Source organism: Amia ocellicauda, chromosome 5, assembly GCF_036373705.1.
Source record: "Amia ocellicauda isolate fAmiCal2 chromosome 5, fAmiCal2.hap1, whole genome shotgun sequence".
In the NCBI taxonomy this organism is placed as follows: Eukaryota; Metazoa; Chordata; class Actinopteri; order Amiiformes; family Amiidae; genus Amia; species Amia ocellicauda.
Genome location: NC_089854.1, coordinates 10,051,747 through 10,070,249, shown reverse-complemented (window position 1 = coordinate 10,070,249; position 18,503 = coordinate 10,051,747). Strand labels below are relative to the sequence as shown.

The 18,503-nt window shown below is 41.4% G+C and overlaps 1 protein-coding gene across 3 annotated transcripts in view; it reads left to right on the top strand.

Annotated features, from left to right (window-relative positions):
* plxna2 (plexin A2) overlaps positions 1 to 18,503 on the top strand; it is a 190,834-nt gene that overhangs the window by 15,086 nt on the left and 157,245 nt on the right. For all 3 annotated transcript variants that reach the window (XM_066703643.1, XM_066703642.1, XM_066703641.1), the window contains one exon: positions 12,030 to 13,372. In XM_066703643.1, coding sequence (XP_066559740.1) covers positions 12,164 to 13,372 — 1,209 coding nt within the window. In that variant the 5' untranslated portion in view covers positions 12,030 to 12,163. The remainder of the gene's footprint in view (positions 1 to 12,029; positions 13,373 to 18,503) is intronic.

Genomic DNA, 18,503 nt, shown 5'->3' with positions numbered 1-18,503 from the left:
CAGCAGCAGATCCTATTCAGCCTTCAACAAACACCGAATAACACCCAGTTCTATATGCAACAGATTAATCCCAAGGCTTTTATTAACGTACTGTAGGTCACCGTGACTTTCCTAAAAATCTAGTCTTCAGGGGAGGAGAACAATTTCACACACACACACCATGTCAGTTTAAACTTACTTTGAACTGGAAATTGCTTTGTGATGCAGACACAAACTCTTTGCATACGAAGCTGCGATTATATATGCTTTGTAATCCGGCACTGACCAGAATGGTGAAGGCTCCCCATATGCCACAGATACTAAGTCTCATTGACAGGTAGAGGACCTCTGAGCAAAGCCTTTGGCCACAGTGTGCGCTTGCATTTGGAAGTGAAATAGTGCACATCCTTATATGAAGTGAGCTTACGTTTCAGATCCCCTTACTTGAAATGTAGGTACAGTAAAATGTCACGTGCCAATAATTGGAGATGGAATATGGATTTAATGTGTGTCTCATTGCTCATGTGAGTCAGTGACTTTGCTGCAATGCTTTTGGACTCTTACAGGAAGACTCTTTTTTTTTCCATCCCAGTCCAAGATTTCATCCTGTAAATGTTTCACACCGGACAGGCAGGAAACCGTGAATGTGTGTTCCTGGTAGGATCGCTTTCTCTGAACTAATGTTGACCTTTTCATTGCCAACTAAGTCAGGTGCAGCACGGCCTGTTGTGAGCCGATACACTGCAGTGACACTTAAAAAAAACCGCACAACTTTACATGATGGGGTAACCTTTCTGCCAAGCGTCTCCGATTCATGATTTACATAAGAAACAAAAACACGCCGCATAAAAACATCTTGTACTGGGTGTTTATCGTATCTGTAATCTGTTTCTCCTCCTTATCTTACGCCTTACTTATGGGCAATAGCTTATCATTCTTTTCTTTTCCCAATCTTTTACTCAACCAACCAACCAATTAATTGTCTTATATAATTGGAACTTCTCTCCAGGCAATTTTGGGACACGTACATTTTAATCACATACAAGTTTTACTTCCAAACTGCAAACGTTTGTATCCATGTGTGTAATAACAAAGTCATAAATGTGGATTTGTGGAGCTGCACTTTTGTTCTGTACTGATGTCTGTGCCTTCCAGGGCATTTTCACTTCCGATTGCCTTGGCCTGCTCTGAGAGGTACTGTGCTATACTGTAACTATTGAATGGCGGAGTTCAGCATCTGCCAAGCGGTAGATCTTGAAGTCTTGTGTGACTAATGTAGCCATCCCCCTACAGTGTTATTGCCTTACATAGCTGGATATTGAACTAAGTAACAAGCTGGAGACTTGATTCTGTTGTGTTTTATCACCTCTGATGAAATTACGTGGCTATTGTGGACTTTTCCTTTCTGGGGGGAGAGAAGTGCTTCTAATGTCTTCTTCAGGAGCAAGGTGTTCTGTCTGCTGTAATGGGGTTGAGTCTTGTTAAAAGGGTCTTTAAATGTGTTTTTAATGCAGCTGGGAGTCGGATATCGTACGAGCATGTATGTTAGAGGTAGTATTAGAAGGAAAGAGTGGAATTACAAGGATAAAGTGCATTTAAACGGATTTTCCCCTGAATCCTGTTGCAGTTTATGGTGTGCTATTAATATAGAGTTTCATGAAAGGCTCCTGACCCCTTCTTAAGAGGCGATTTACTACCTCCATGCTGTTAATGACTCTATTACTTTAATCTGTGCATATTGTATACATTTAGCTCTGACTACCTCTCATTTTAGAAGCTATTTTGCAAAACATGGTCCATTTTGACAATGTTCTTGAAGCATTGAGGTGAAGATTACTTTCTAGCCCTCACCCCCCCCCCCAACATTAATCTTCCTTTTAAATCTTTTTAGTGTCTAAAGACAGCATTTTCTCCTGGCCTACTCACATTAGCATATCGTCAGCAGCCTAGTCTTATTTTCTACATTGCTACTCCTCTCAAGGGGACGGTTTAAAAGCATCAATTGGAAGAGGAATCTTGAAAACTTTGAGGCAGTTGAGCTCCGCAGGATCAATGCCCCCCGGGAGCACATCAATTTTAGGTAATTTTCTGAGCAAAGTTAATGACTCTCTGACAGTAACTTTGTTAATAGTGCTTAAAAGCTTGGCTATCATTGATGTATTTTGCTGCTTTACTCTTCTATGTCTCATAAATGATACTCTATACTTTGTAATTCCCCTTTTTACATTTACTAATAGCTCACTTTCCATAATATTCTTTGTCTCCGAGTATGACTGAAAAACTTTGTCATGTTTGCACTCCGCGCCATCATTATTGTGCTCTCACTTCTGAAGAGAAAGCAGCTCTGAAGAAATTGCCCCTTTCTGGTTGTGAAGAAGGAATCTGACTTCATGAGATGTGTCTATATAAGAAGTAATTACAAACAACACATGCAATTAACAAAAAGCATTCAATTTCTTTTTGTGACTGTAAACTTTGCTAAATAATGAACAGAGTGAATCTTGGGTGTTGGAGAACAGCATCACCTCAACAATGATAGCATGAGTTTTACAGTGACTGTTGGTATTTAACATAATCTGGAATATCAATAAAAAGTATTGGATTTTTTCAAACTAAAATCCATTAACAAGGATAATAATGATGTTTTCTCCACATGTTGAGATGCTCCCAATAAAGACGATCCTGGGGATATTCTGGAATGAATTGCCTTTCATTGTCTACAACCTTGTACAGCTCGAAGTGTAGCATGGTTACAGAGTGACCCATTAAGTAAGGAATGAAAGAGCGGGGCAATTTACGAGCTGGCCGTGACATATAGGAGGGAGGTCACAGGGGTTAGTTGGCGTATCTCCCTGCCTTGGCTTCCCCTGCAATGAATCATATTAATATACATTGTGTAGCTGAGACTGATGGAAGCCGACTGCCCCTGTGAGGACCATGTGTTTGGGTGTAGTTAGAGGCACGAGATGTGACAAATGGCTACAGTATGTCCGCTTTGGTGCCCTTTCAAAAGCCTTTTTGTTATTGATGAAAGTTGGCCTTTTGCAGAAGGTGTTTACCAAAGCCCTTTTGCAAGATTGAGCTGAGCTTGACTCATTCCTCTGGTGGAATGTGCCTATCTTCAGCAACTCCATTAAAATCGGTTAGGGGTGTTCGGTGCAGATATTTGCAATTGTAATCCAAGGTAAACAGGCAAAAGTATTACCATAAAACCCAGAGATGTATGACTAAAGCAAGACAAAAGAAGGCAAAGAAGAAAGGTAATGGTTAATACGTGCTTTTAAATCTGGGAGATTAAACGATAATGTCGTTGAGACATTGTTCCCAGCAAATATAGAATTAAGGTGTTGGAAAAACTTCTTGGCAGACGTGCATTAATTGAACAAGATCCTACTTGATGTACATAGAAAAAAGAGAAATTATGAAATTAAGCTGACATATGAAACAAAGTACTTTATGAGCAACTGTATTGCAAAAGAAAATGAGAAACAGTACAGTATAGCTTTCTGTGTCCTTAAGAAGGTCATCCTCTGCAGTGCACCTCACTTTAACTCTGGTACCACATCTCCTTAACCGCTGCTGAGACAGCACCCTGTCACTTTTGTCAGTTTTGTTTACAGAAAACATTACGCAGACAGCGGCGGATGGAGAGGCTTGCTAGATTAATTGGATTGGTGTCTAATTGATTTTTACATGATGAGCGAGCCGTTGCTGGCCCAGCATGTGAGTGGGAAATAGTTTGTCGGTGATGGCTGCTGTTCAGCACAGGCTTTTTCCATCTTGGGGACGGGAAACTGGGAAACGAAGAGCCAGCGTACTCTGGGGGGTGAAAAATTAGTGCTATAACTGTGTGCAGGGCATGATCTGAGCTCAAGGTTAGTGCTGATACTGCATGTGATGAAGGTGGCCTAGCTGAAAGATAGGTTTGTTTATCTGACAGACAAAACGAAGTGCATTCAGTGAGTGTGAAATGCGCTGAGATGCACAGTATGGCGCTCGTTGATTCGAGTGCTGGGCTGAGAAGTGGGAGGCAGTGTGTTTGAATCACTCACCGGGCAGAGTGCTGGTGTGCAGGGGAAGAACAAGCCATCTTGTAGACTTCACTCTCAAATACAGGCAAGCGGTCGGACAGGAGGTCTTCAGCAGGCCTTTAACACATTGTTATCTAATGGTTTTGGATTTGGATCCAGCGCTCTCCATTGGCAACATTAAGTAACATTTGGGTATGTTGGCTTCATTGTCCAAAAAACAAATAAATAAATAATAGAACCGACTCTGAGAGACACACACACACAGATGCATACAAACTCTGCCTATCATGCTAATCCAAATCATTGTGTGTGTGTGTGTGTGTGTGTGTTCCTCTGCCAGTTTGGGAGGAGAGGGACCGCCGCACCGTGGGATTCGTTCTGATGGGCTTATCCCTCCAGCTGGAGTGCCGTGCCACAGAGATCCTCTTCGAATCCGCAGTGCCCCTTTCTCACCCCACCCCCTGCCACTCCCCTTCTGTCCCCCTACTCTTGGGCATGGCCTTCTGTCCTGGAGCGCAGTTGACAATCCCATCCAGGCGGCAGATCTGTAACAACAGGCTTACACTAATAATGTGATCAAGATCGAGATGCACAGATCACAAGGAGATATGCACGGCAATGCTTGTCATAGCCCTGGCAGGGCTTTGTTGATCAGAAAACCTCAAGCTAGAGTCAACGAACCCCCTGTTTACACTAATGTTTCGACAAACAGAGCACTTCCATCTCTTCATCCTTGCTTCAGATTTGCTGTGGCTGATTATTTGACAGAAGGTTTAGTTGAACTCTGAGGCACAGGGGGGAGGGGGATTTGGTAAGTTAAATTCAACAGGAGACAGATGATCTCCTGTATTTGGGTTGGGACCGTTCCTATCCATGTGACAGAATGCTGGCTTTGGATGGCAGCGACTGATTGCTGCTTCCTCACAACAAACGGTCCCTCCATTTATTTTCACAAATAAACTATTATCAAATCCAAACTGCAATTCTCATGCTATGGCTTTTGTTGTAGAAAATACATTTGTCCAGTGGAGATGGAGAAGATGTCCGAGAGAGGGGGACCACAGAGAAAGCTCAAATTAAATGGTTTGGGTAAGGAGAAGAGAATAACATGCTGATTTAAAGTTATACGGCTCAGAAACAAGAAACCGTGCTCCCCATTGTGGTCGGCTCCAGAAATTTAACAGCTCTCCCACACTTTCTTGCATCACGGACACCTTTCAGTAAATATGTGGTTGTCTGAACCTGACTTTGAGCTGTGCCCTACTGTCATCCAGCTGTTTGGGATTCGGTGATGAGATCATGACGGAGAGAGAAATTACGAATAAGCTGCTTTAATTGCTAATTGTGGTATCTGACTAAATTTGGAGGCCACAAGATATATTTTGTAATATAATGGTAAAAATGAATCATGTTGAGCTCCAATACCATAGTGCTGTGTATGCATCTTCCACTGGAGTCTGAAATTACCTATTTCCATACATGTGGATAAGAATGATGAGTGACAATATATTTTCTTGGTCCCTAGTATTAATAGAAGTGTGTGTTTAAAAGAAAGAAAACACTAAATGAATCCTGGCTGGCCAGCAGCTATTTGTTATGCAGCTCCAATACAGATCTAAGAATTAAAACATTAACATTGCACAGATATTTTTTTCTTGTTCATTTTAACCTTTTTTTAATGTCACTGTCTCTCCCTGTAATTTAGGTTTATGAAATAACACTAATAGCAATCTGCTCACTCCATGACAGACAGCTTAAATGAGAAGAGACAAACAGTCTGACTGTGAAGCCCGTCATTGAATTGACTGACTAAATTAGTATTTCTGGATGGGGGAGTGGGGGGGCACTCTAATCTTTTCAGAGCTAGAATTGGCCAGCAAATTGAAATGTTGATAATTCACTTTACCGTTTAATACTTATTTAAAATGAGATAAATCCTTGGAAGTAGGCAGCGTGTTTTTTTTTTTTGCGCCTTGGGTTAAAGCCAGAGATTAGCGCGACACACCCATGATTACACAGTGGGAGAACAGCAACGTGTGGTTTATATAGACACTCCCACTTTTCCTTTTCTCTTTTCCCATTGATATGTTGTATTTTTTTATTGTACTATATTTGTAGGTGGATTAAAACTACATACTGTTTCAACTGCCAATTCCACTGCACAATGAAATGAAATTACGTTGAATACATAAATGCATTGGATTGGTGATGTATTTGACAGTCTTTTTATCATTTCACCTACGACATTTGAGAACACAGAGTAATCTGTACACAACTGTGTCAGTCTCCTTTTGTGGTGTCACGCTGAATCTTATCGGGTCCAGATCAGCCTTTGTGAAAACGCTATCCTCCCGATACTGTCTGGCAATGGTCGGCCATATCAGACAGTGTTCAAGTTTCATCTACAAGACAAGCTTCAGCTCAGTTCAGTCCTAATGCGTTGTGGGAGTACGCTACAGAAGAGTATGCTAGCATCCCAAGAGCTGGCGTGGTGAGGCTAGGCGTTGATCCAGTTTGGCGGTTTTGTATCGTCCAAATTAAGAGAATAATCATAGAGCTTTCTTGAATGGTTACTGTATCATCAGACAAAGAAGAAAGTGGAAATGATTGTCTTTCTGTCATCAGTGGACCAAGAATTAGAGAAGCACACTTAAAGATAGCAGTTACTGCTGTTTAGGCTGTCTCCTGTAGTTAATTGGCAGACGAATCATAATGATGGTTGATTGTGTTCAGAGAACTGGAAGCGCGGAGAATCTCGGCTGAAATATGTAAAGTCTGCAGTTGTTTACAGCAAGTTGCACAATATAGCAATGCAAGGGCAGCAGTAGTCAGATGCATCATCAAATGTTTAAACTTATTAATATAAATAATAGAAGTAACTTATGATGTTTATGATGCTGATGCTGTACACTAAGTGAAACTAAGAGACCATGTTGTCTCTCTGGACCCAATGGTCAACATCTTTAGGGAAATTAAATTCAACCTTTTCAAATCTTCATAATATATCCTCTGGCAGGACTGACTGACTTATTAAGTACTGCAGGAGTTGAAGAATATAAACAAAATCCTTGCTTGAGTCTCCCTGTGACTGCAATTCATGTAGATGACTGCTTTAAGAATCGTGCGGATGCTAAGACAAGCAGAGGAAACTGAGATGTTTCAGGACACGATGAAAAATAAATAAAGGTATACTCTTATTTATGACTCGTAGCCTAGAATGTGCATTTTCCCTCAGAAAAAGACAGGTTGTGCATTAAATAGCAGATTGAGGTCTGATGGGAAGAGAACAGCTATTACTTTAGAATTCAGTGTTCACGCTGAGACAAAAGATATTATAAATATCACTATAAAATGTGGAAAGGCTTTCATTATCTCCAGAGGGAATGTCAGCGAAAGGAATAAAGACTAATTGACTAACCTCCTATGTGCTAATCGTTCTTTCTTCTCCCTTTATGGAGGATAATTCCTTCTATTTTTAACACAAAACAAAAACACAAAAAACATCCCTAGTTGTAAGGGTGACAACATTGTTATGTTTCGCCAAATGTAAGTTTGATTGTTCTTGTGGCCTTGTGCTTGCGTTGTTGTATTTCCCCCTAAAACCTCCAATTTCTTTTGACTCCTAGCAGGATCACTGTAGCTCTCCTTCGAACATTTGCATGATTTGATGCATTTTTAGCAACACAGTCATTGGAAATTTGACTGGAGATTACTGGAAAACTCGATGCGATTGAATTTGACTCATGTACAATTGTAGGCAGGCAAGACCCACTGTAAAAACAAATGCCAGCTAATAGTGACTTGTGCTTGTGGACAGATTATCAATTGGTGGAGAATGAAGTTTCGGTGGTTGAGCCGCCTAAATGGGGGTGGGGGGAGGAAACTGGTCACCTTTGGAGTGTGAATGCTTTCCTGTCTTTCTCGGGTTTAGTTATTTTTGGTGCTTTTTGAAAGCCTTAGGGTTTCCGTTGTTCAAACACATCTCCTCCCACATTTTTTCTTCACTCTCCCTCCCGAGTGTGCCAGACTCCACTCAGGGAGATTTAGCATCGTAAAGCAGCTGCCAGGGCCAGGCACTGTGATTGCCACGCTCTGCAGAGTGATGGGCACCCTGGGCACTTGGGCACGGGATGTTGTCTCTGCTGTTAGGGATGGCTGAACTTAAATGTAATGCGGGCAGCCAGCAGGGTGGATTTTGTTTGTAGAGGTTCTGCAATTAAAATGTGCCTCAAGCTGTTGCTCCAGTGGACAGAGGATGGAGATTGCTAAACATGTGTTTCCTGTATCCCCCTGCGCTGGACCAAAAAGGCATGAAGAAATTGAGAGCGCTTTATTTGTTATGGGATTCACAGTAAATCAGGAGGTTTTAAGTACAACAGGGTGACAAGCATTTGGATTTTTGTACAAACTTCCTTAATGTGTCAAAAAGACTGCTAATTTATCTTAATCATATTAACTATCAAATAATAATGTTGCAGTTTCCCCTCCCATGCATGTGTTCCACCTTACTTAACAAATACAGACGTAGGCCTATTTGCTGAGGAGATGAGTTTACTCAGAACTTAATGTTTTTTCTTTTTACTTGATTGTTTATACCAGAAGTCTCTGACATGGGGATGAAAACAAAACAGCTGTAACATTTGCTGTTCAAACACGTGCTCCTCTCAACCAGTGGCAGATGGAGCTTAGATAGAAGTTAAGTGACCGACTCAGAAAAAGCCTTCAGCAAGCAGCCCTTGCCTTTAGAAAATGGGACATTTCTTTTTTGCCTTGGATCTCCCCCTAGCCCCGTAATAAAGGTCTCTCTTGAGGGGGTGGCAGGGGGTGGGGGGCTGGGTGCAAATTAAGGAGATAATGAGACTGTTTCTTTTTGTTCTTTTTCTTAAATTGAAAATAAAAAGTTACAGCTTTGTCCTGATGGTGAACAATGGAGTTGGGACACATTGTGGTTCATTTAAAGGATGATCAGCTGCTGTCCAGTTTTAGCTTCCTTTTTGAAGACATACACATAAGAAGATGCATTGGAAGTGGATCTCAGTGCCTTCATTATGGAGAACAGATCCCTGCTCTCCATTGCACAAGGACTCTGATAATTTTAAGAAGTCAAGCACTCTTTAAATCATCTAATAAGTGATGTGTTTTAGTCACACATTGGCAAATTTGCACATCATGTTAACATGTCTTGTGTTTTGTGAGGTTCAAGATCTAGGCCTAATCAATCCCCATTTTAGCAAAGCTCATTGCATGTACATACAGCACACGTATGTCTTCAGACAGACCTCAGGGCATCTGTGACCTTCACACTGCTCTGTGCTAAAAACACACGGGCTTCATGGTAGACTCAGAGAATGGATCTCTATTTGGAAAACACTTTCCATTGAATTGTACCACATAGCTTCAGTATACAGGTCAGCAAGGAACAGCCTACAGCTCCTCTTCCTCTATGCTGCTTCAAATAATGTGTTAATGAAGGTTGGCTTGAAACCCTTTGTTTAAGTACATAATGTATCAGTGGGATTGAGGCATAAAGCAATTTGAAATATCTGTCAGTCAGTCAGTGAACTCTGGACTGGTGAAGAAAGACTTTGCTTTTAGATTTCAGTTGCCTTCCAACAATTTTCCGAAACACAGAACACGTTGACCAGATGAATCCCAAACTTTAAAAATCCCTTTTCATCTCCAGTGAGAGAGGAGGCATGGACTGTGGTGGTTACAGTGTAACATCCGATTTGGAAAAAAAAACTATATAAAGATCAGTGTATTTGTGCCCAATTGCATTCTGTTCACATCTGAAACCCAGTCTGCGTAACTCTGCAGCTTGGATACTACTGGTGGTGTCGGTCCCAGCTTATGTGATGCTGTCTTTCCAAGGCTTTCAACCTTGTAGTGAGGAAAATTAAAAACCCAAAGGGCATAGAGGGCTCGCAGCCTGAGAGAGAGCTTGCTCAGCAACTGCTACACCTCCAGGAGGCTGCTCTGTGCATCCAAAGCACGTGTGGAATGAAACAAAGGGGAATAAAAGAAGGCAGAGGTTCCAGTAATGTTTTATGATCCTTCCGATCCAGCGAGGGGCTTTAACGGCTGTCTTAATGCAGTGCTCCTGGCAGAGAGACCCGCCTGCCTGACAGCACAAAGAGAAGCGCTTGCTGAATATAGCGAGTCACCTTTTTTATTGCCCGATCAATATTTCTTACTGCAGTTTAATAAGAACAGATATTAATGTGACTCGAGGTCAGTCCTCGTTTGACCTCTCGCTCTGGTGTAAGAAGATAAATACATTTGAATAAAAGGTGAAATGAAATGCGAATAACACTATGGTCACACTTTTTTTTGACCTCAGTGAATCAGAGTTAAAGCGCTTCCTTCCCACAGTCTTCTAATTTATATTCATAACTGGGATACATTATAACCCAGTATCTCTGTTAAATTGAATGGATCTCTCTATAAAAACTGTATGGAAACGCGCTATTATTAGCTGTGTTGACTTACCAGCCCTTCCACCATTCTTTGGCACACCTCCTCCCAGTCCCTGATAATTACTCTTGTTGGATCTTATTGCCTAATCATATTTGATTCTTGAAATGCTTTTCAGTTATCTATGCTTGTTAACCAAGCATTGTTAGGTTCTCCAATGAAATCTGCATAAAATATGCTAATAAAATTAAAAAGAAAGCATGGATTGCTGTTGATGCAGTTTGACTAAGGAATCTGCATCCCTAATGACAAGCTGATTAATTTTAGAATGATTGCTCTGCTGTGAATTATTAATTCCTTCAGGATTCGATTATTTCGGGGGGGGGCAGAAAGGGAGAAGAAAAGTTAAATTGGAAAGCCTAATTAATAGATTGAGATCATATTTTAATACCCCCAAACACAAGACAAGACTGCTGCAAAGTAACACTTTTCTATTTGTTCTTACTGTGTTGAGTTAATAAGACCCAGACCTCTCCAGTAGTGGCTCAGATAATTAACTCGGAGAATACATTCGGGCAAGGACTGCATTTTCTTTTTTCTTTTTTTCTCCTTTCTTTCCCCTTCTTGATTTATTGCACATAGGGAAAGATCTATGCATCCTTGCAAAGTGGAATTACATAAATTACATAATTTTCTTGATGTATGTCTTTGCAGATAGGGAGAGAAATGAGAGCAAGAGGGACATGGGGATATGGAGAGGAGGAAAAGAAAGGGTTTTTAGAGAGGAATTGCCAATGATTTCTTAGATGACAGTGCGTGGTTCTATATTGATATGTTTTGCCTTTGGCTCAAAAAATCTGATGCTATATATGTTTTTATTTTTTTTCTATTCTCATTCTCCTCTCCAGTCTGTACTGTATATTTTCTATTCCCATCATCAGTCTTTCAAGTGTGATCATCATAGTATCCTTCAGGTGCAATGTTCTGCCTGTCTGTCACTTGCATGTTCTACACTAGCCTTTTGATTTCCTTTTTCCCCACATTCTCTTTTTGTAGCTAAACTGTATCTCTTTTTAACTCCTACGATACTCCTGACTCCACTTTTCTGTTGTGGCCGTCAATGGAACACCAATAAGAGCAAATTGTAATATTAAGAATGTCTTCCACGTGCTCCTTCCTGTACTTTTATACCTACAGTATGTGAGGCCATGACGCAACCTGAGAAGTATGCAAAATACCTCATAGCAGGCTGAGCTGAGGCTGTTATCTGGGTCTTTCCATATCTACGATTTATGTCACAAATGTTTACAACGAAACTGGCAGTAAAGTGACTCAGTTGTTTCTGTCTAAGCACTGAGTAATTTCTCCTCTTCAGCAACTCCTCCGGAACTTGCAGATAAACACACATTAATGCTTCCCGCTATTGTCTCTATCAGCGTCTTTCTCTCGTTTCGTCTGTCTAGGGATCAGGAGGTTAGAGAACTATGCTACTCAAGAAAAGTAGGATCTATCCAAGTGAATTGGCCACTTTTTCCTCTCAGTGTCATTAACCTGCCGATGATTGTGTTCCACACTGACATTTGTCTTTTTCTTCTTTCTTTTCAGAACCATGTGAAGACATTTAGGTTACTGCCACAGCCTTTGAGAAACTCGTGGGAAGTTTCTTTCTTTACATATTCTCTTTACTTTCTTAATTTAAAAAAAAAAGGATTGTTGTTGTTGATTTGACCCCTCAAGGCATGGAGAGCCGGTTATATGTTCGAAGGACTTTTCCATGCATCCCGAGAGGGGCTCCGTGTTCCCTGGGTTTTTGCCTACTTGTTTTGCTGATCCTCTCCCCGACACCTTGTAGCAGCCAGGCCAGCCTCATCAGCTTTCACACAGAGAATCGGGACTGGTCCTTCAACCACCTCACGGTGCACCAGAAGACAGGAACACTGTACCTTGGTGCTGTGAACCGGGTCTACAAGCTTTCAGGCAACCTGACCCTCCTGGTGTCCCACAACACAGGGCCAGAGGATGACAACAAGTCCTGCTACCCACCCCTCATCGTACAGCCCTGTAACGAGCCCCTGACGGCCACCAACAATGTCAACAAACTGCTACTCATCGACTACTCCCAGAACCGGCTGCTGGCCTGCGGGAGCCTCTACCAGGGGGTCTGCAAACTGCTGCGCCTAGATGATCTGTTTGTGCTGGTGGAGCCCTCTCACAAGAAGGAGCACTACCTGTCCAGTGTGAATGAGACCGGCACCATGTATGGGGTGATCGTGCCATCCAAGGGCGAGGACGGCACGCTCTTCATCGGCACGGCCGTGGATGGCAAGCAGGACTATTTCCCCACCATTTCCAGCCGCAAGCTTCCCAAGGACCCCGAGTCGTCGGCCATGCTGGACTATGAGCTGCACAGCGACTTCGTGTCCTCCCTCATCAAGATCCCTTCCGACACCCTGGCGCTCATCTCGCACTTCGACATCTTCTACGTTTATGGCTTCTCCAGTGGCAACTTTGTCTACTTCCTCACTGTCCAACCCGAGACCCCGGAGAACAACATGCCCTCGGGGGGCTCCTCCAACGACCTCTTCTACACCTCGCGCATCGTGCGGCTCTGCAAGGACGACCACAAGTTCCACTCCTACGTCTCGCTGCCCGTGGGCTGCATCCGCAACGGAGTAGAATACCGCCTGCTGCAGGCTGCCTACCTGTCCAAGCCCGGGGAGGTGCTGGCCGCCTCCCTCAACATCTCTGCCCAGGACGACGTGCTCTTTGCCGTCTTCTCCAAGGGGCAGAAGCAGTACCGCCGCCCCCCCGATGACTCGGCCCTCTGCGTCTTCACCATCAGGGACATCAATGCCCGCATCAAAGAACGCCTGCAGTCCTGCTACCAGGGAGAGGGCAACCTGGAGCTCAACTGGCTGCTGGGCAAGGATGTCCAGTGCACCAAGGCGGTAAGGCCCGGCACTCAAACGCCGACACACAGTCACACAGCCATGCTAGCAAAGATAACACTCCTTCCTGTGAAATGCATAAACAAAGTCAGGAAACATCAATCTCCTTTAGATCTCATCGGTTATGGTTATAGATGACATGAAACTTTTTAACACAACAATTTTTAACTTTGCTTTTTATCTGGTAGGAAACTTGGCATTTTGGCAGTGACTATAACTATTCACTGACCCCCAAAAAACATGAACTAGGGTGGGCAAACTCTATACATAATAATGACTGGTAAAGTAGGAAACGATCATCTTTTTATGCCGATCTGCTCCTTCTCACACTCCAGACAATTATTGCTAATTGGTTTGCAGTTCTGATAGAGAACATGCACATTAATTCTGAGGGAATGAAAGTATATTCACAAATTAGAAGTGGAATTTATTTTTTTTGGCAACAAACAAACTGATAATATGCCGCTGTAGTGTAATCCAAATAAACATTGTTTTATGTTCACAGAGAGAACAGATATGTTTGTTTGAATGTAAGTGCATGACTGATACACACTCCCCATTCTTTGCAAGGCCAGATAGCTTCAGCGTTTTGTAAAGCGCAATTATCTTGTTGTTTTCAGTTCCATCTCGGGAGGCCACAACCTTTGTGTCTTCATTTTTAATTGTGTGTGAATGTGTGTTTATGTAAGTCTGTGCAGGAGGGGTGCTTTAATGATGTATGCTGCAAGATCAGAAAATCGGCTTGCCTTTTTGTTAATCCCCCATGGGTGTGTTATTGACCCCTTTTATTAACATCAGTAAATGCTATAATAGTGTGGTGTCAGAGGTGTTTGTCAGATCGAGAGAGAGACATTATTTGGAGCTGATGCGGTTGGTATCATTAAGACTGACTCTCAGTGGGAGAGACGATAATTGTGAGATGGTTTTGTTGAGGGTGAGAGGAGGACTTTCATGCCCATTGAGACTCAGTCCCTGTAGAACTTTGTTTACTTCAATGGATTAAACACACGCCTCAATACACACAACAGAGACATGGCTAGATGGCTGGATATAGGCCTATATAAATGTTAGTCATAGAGATCTTTCTTAACCAGAGATATTACGGTCACTTGACACAACAGGGCGTTTTTTATACAAGGTCCCCGAAAGAATGCCTAAAGATAAAACCATCCCATGCCCCAAATTGATTTTTTAGATTTAAGAAAAGATAATGTATGTTTCTTAGTAAGTGTTGATAAGTTCACAATCATATATTTTTCAATCCAGCCCTCTCTGTGACACATCACTGCTCCCTGATCATTAGCATTTAATTGATTACCCCAACTGGATTATCATAGATTATTGTAAAAGGCCTCACCCCCTCCCAGCATTAATGCACAGCTGACAACAGCTGGACACTTGTTGGTCACACTGTCTTTCCGCCAGTAAAGCCAGAACAGTGACAAATAAAATATCCGTTTGTTGGTGGAGAAAGCATGAGAAGAGGCAGATGTTTAATATAACAAACATTTTCCCTCACAACTCTGACATGCTTAGGTTACACATTGTTTAAATTGAGAAAGGTCTCATTAGCCTTAAGAAAACCTTTCAGTTTGTGCAGGGTGTGGTGGGTTTATGTTAAGTAGTTTATTGAGTGTGTTTCCCATGTCTGGTAGAAACAAATTTACACCTCCTACTAACGTACAATTCACAGATGTAGATTAACAAAACAAAATGGAATTGTCACACAGACTGTTGGATTTACAAATGATTTTAGTTTTTTTTTTTTTAATATAAATATAAATAGATATTTGTTAATCAGTGCTGGTATCTCTCACTTTACAAAACTTGTTTTTATAAGCGGGAGGAGAAACAATGTTGACATTAATTTTGTAATGTGTTCAATTATTACCATTGGCCCCAATCCCAGTATTTTTCTAAATATGTGTTGAAACCAGAGAATATAATATTCTAAGATTTGATCTTCAGCCTTTGAGAGCACAGTGATATGAAACAAACGCAAGACGTTCAAATACAGTGGGTGACTGTTTCAAGGAGGAAAGCAGGGATTTGCAGGCCTGAGGAATGTTGTCCCTAGATTACTCCAAGATAACGCTTTGACTTCAATTCAGAGGCTGTGCTGGTGCACGTTATTCAGAGCTGCTGCCTGTTCATCTGTATGCAGGAGCCCCTACACAGTCAGATCATGAACTTTTTATGTTTACAGATCATCAGTGTGTATCACCGAGGAAAGGGCTGAACTCTTGCCTCTGTTTGCTCAGTGTAATCTCATGCAAAGGGGACTCCCGTCATGCAGACATCAGGCCTGGGATAAAGGCCTTGGTATTGTGAATTCACTTCTATTCCTCCGTGATCAATTATTAATGACCTTGTATAAATACAAATCAAGGGCCGGATTCACAAAGCAAGAAGGAAAACAATGCAGCAAGAATACAGGCTGTAACTGATAATGATTCAAGTAAACGCTTAATGGAAAATGACTCGGATGACCAGATAATATGCTGATTGCGACCATTACTTGAATGAAAAGGAGATTCATCGAGAGCCATGTCTGGGTTTTTATCTATGGCTAGAATTTTCCTGTCACATAGCGTAACCAGGAAGCAGTAGCCTATTGCCTGAGGAAATAAATGGGATTTAAAGTTCCAGGTTTCATTATTTAACAAGAAACTTCCTAACATGTCTACGTGCGGTTGATCAGTCCTGTACTCAGTTCTACTCCAAATTTGTCCATAGAAGAAAAATAGATCTTTGTATAAGCTAAAATAAGTTAATGTGTTCTGGCCATGCAACTCTGTGGAGGATTTGAGCATCCATCACCTTTTCAGAAGTTTATTTCACAAGTTGATATGAAAGTTGTGTTTTGCTATGCGTGCTGCCGTATTTTCATTCCCTTGGTAGGTCAAAACTTCACCAACATTTGTGTCCTAGGTGGTGCGTTATTGAAATGTCAGACAAGCCTATCCAAATCAAATAAAGAACAGAACAAAATCTTAAGTGCTCCCAAAAAACATATCACTGTTGTCTTTATTCAAACAGCAGCAATAGGAATTTGGAAGCTTTCAGTGAGTTGTGCTTGTAGCTTGTTGCTACCAACGTGACTCCTGTTTGTTCTTTTCTATGGGATAGTCTTTCATAACAGAGGGATAACTTAATTTCAGTTATTTTTTGAATTTTCAAATATGTAAAAGCAAATTGATGGATTATGCAATTATAATAGGAAGTATAATGAGATGAAGAAAGGCAATAATTTTGAAATTTGCTGAGACAGATCAATTTTTACTTCTGGCTCCTAAATAATGAATTGTTCTATAAATACATCAGTGCTGAATTCCTACAGAAGAAACATAAGTGGCAGTTAAATTTAAGCACCCACTCTAATATTGGATGTAATGTATAAGTAATTAAAAAGGACATATCTATTTTGTGTGGTTGGCTACAGAATATATGCTGTGCAGAGAGTTGTCCACATGATTTGTCTTTCACTAATATAACTGTAATCAAGGGCACATTATCTGCATGAGGGGAACAAAAAATCTCCCAGGAGTCAATTATATATTCTGTTTAAGATAAAGTTGAGCCTTGTATTTGTGTAATTCATTTAAATGCATGAAGAACAGTTTTCAAGAGTAGGACATTTATCCAGCCACAGGGAGAAATTGAAACCCTGCGGTATCCTAGCCTTGTTTTGGTCATTTTGCTTTAAATGGTTGCTGTTTATAAAATGTAAGTATACCCATGATTCAAAAATAAATGTTTCTACGGACTGACAAACTGAGGGGCCACACCTTTACTGAAGTGACTTCTGCCACTTAGTGCTGATGGTGTTGTCCAATGTGGCCCCGGACTCAGGATCTAGGCTAGGACCCCTGAGCATGTTTAAATACAGCTGCTATCTGGATTCCACTGAGGGTCAAATGATGGTGAAGAGCTCAAAAGTATAATCTTTAAGCCTCCCCTCAATATGGTGACAAACAATCACAACAAACAGGGTTTTCAGAGATACATAAATCTGCCTAGAGAGAACTGGCTTGCGATTCTTCCTAAGCTCATTCCCTTGCCTTTCTTGTTTATGACACTGTGAGGTGGCAGCCAAGTGTGGCGAGAACTGTTACCCCCTCCTACCAACCTGCCCTCACTCAAATCTGTCTATTTGCCACACACTTTATATTTTTCTCTGAAAATGCAGTTGCGAAGCTCACAGTTACTGGTTATCCAAGGCCAGTCAAAATCATTGTGTTAGAAATAAAATAAACATGGAATTGAAGGGCACATATATAGCTCATCATCACCATCCCATATCAATCCACTACTGGATGAAGTCCTCCCCTAGATGTTTCCACTTGCTTCGAAGTACAACTTCTCTATTCCATGTCACCTACAAAATGTATTATTTCAAATTCCCATCTTTTCTATGGTCATCTGAAGTTCTAGGTCTTTTTCATCACTTGAGATCTGTTCAATAGCTTCCTTTGTCCAGCAGTTTTTATAACTAATTTGTGCATTAAGTGACAAGAGTTTTGGAGAGATTATATCTCCTTGATGTAAGTTTTAGGCAGGTGTGAAAAAATACTGTAAAGGTAAGAATACTTATAGAAGAAAAATCTAAATCATATCCATATTTGTTGTGACCACCCTTTTCAAAACAGCATTCATTCTTCTAGGTACACTTGCACACAGTCAGGGATTTTGTAGGCATATAGTCAGGTGTATGATTAAACAATTATACCAAACAGGTGCTAATGATCATCAATTCAATATGTGGGTTGAAACACAATCATTAACTGAAACAGAAAGAGCTGTGTAGGAGGATGAGGAACAGCCAAACTCAGCTAACAAGTTGAGGTTGCTGAAGACAGTTCACTGTCAAAAGTCATACACCATGGCAAGACTGAGGACAGCAACAAGACACAAGGTAGTTATACTGCATCAGCAAGGTCTCTCCCAGGCATACATTTCAAGGCAGATTTCCAGGTTTCCAGATGTGCTGTCCAAGCTCTTTTGAAGAATCACAAACAAACAGGCAACGCTGAGGACCGCAGACGCAGTGGTTGGCCAAGGAAACTTACTGCAGCAGATGAAAGACATATGCTTACTTCCCTTCTCAATCAGAAGATGTCCAGGACAGCTC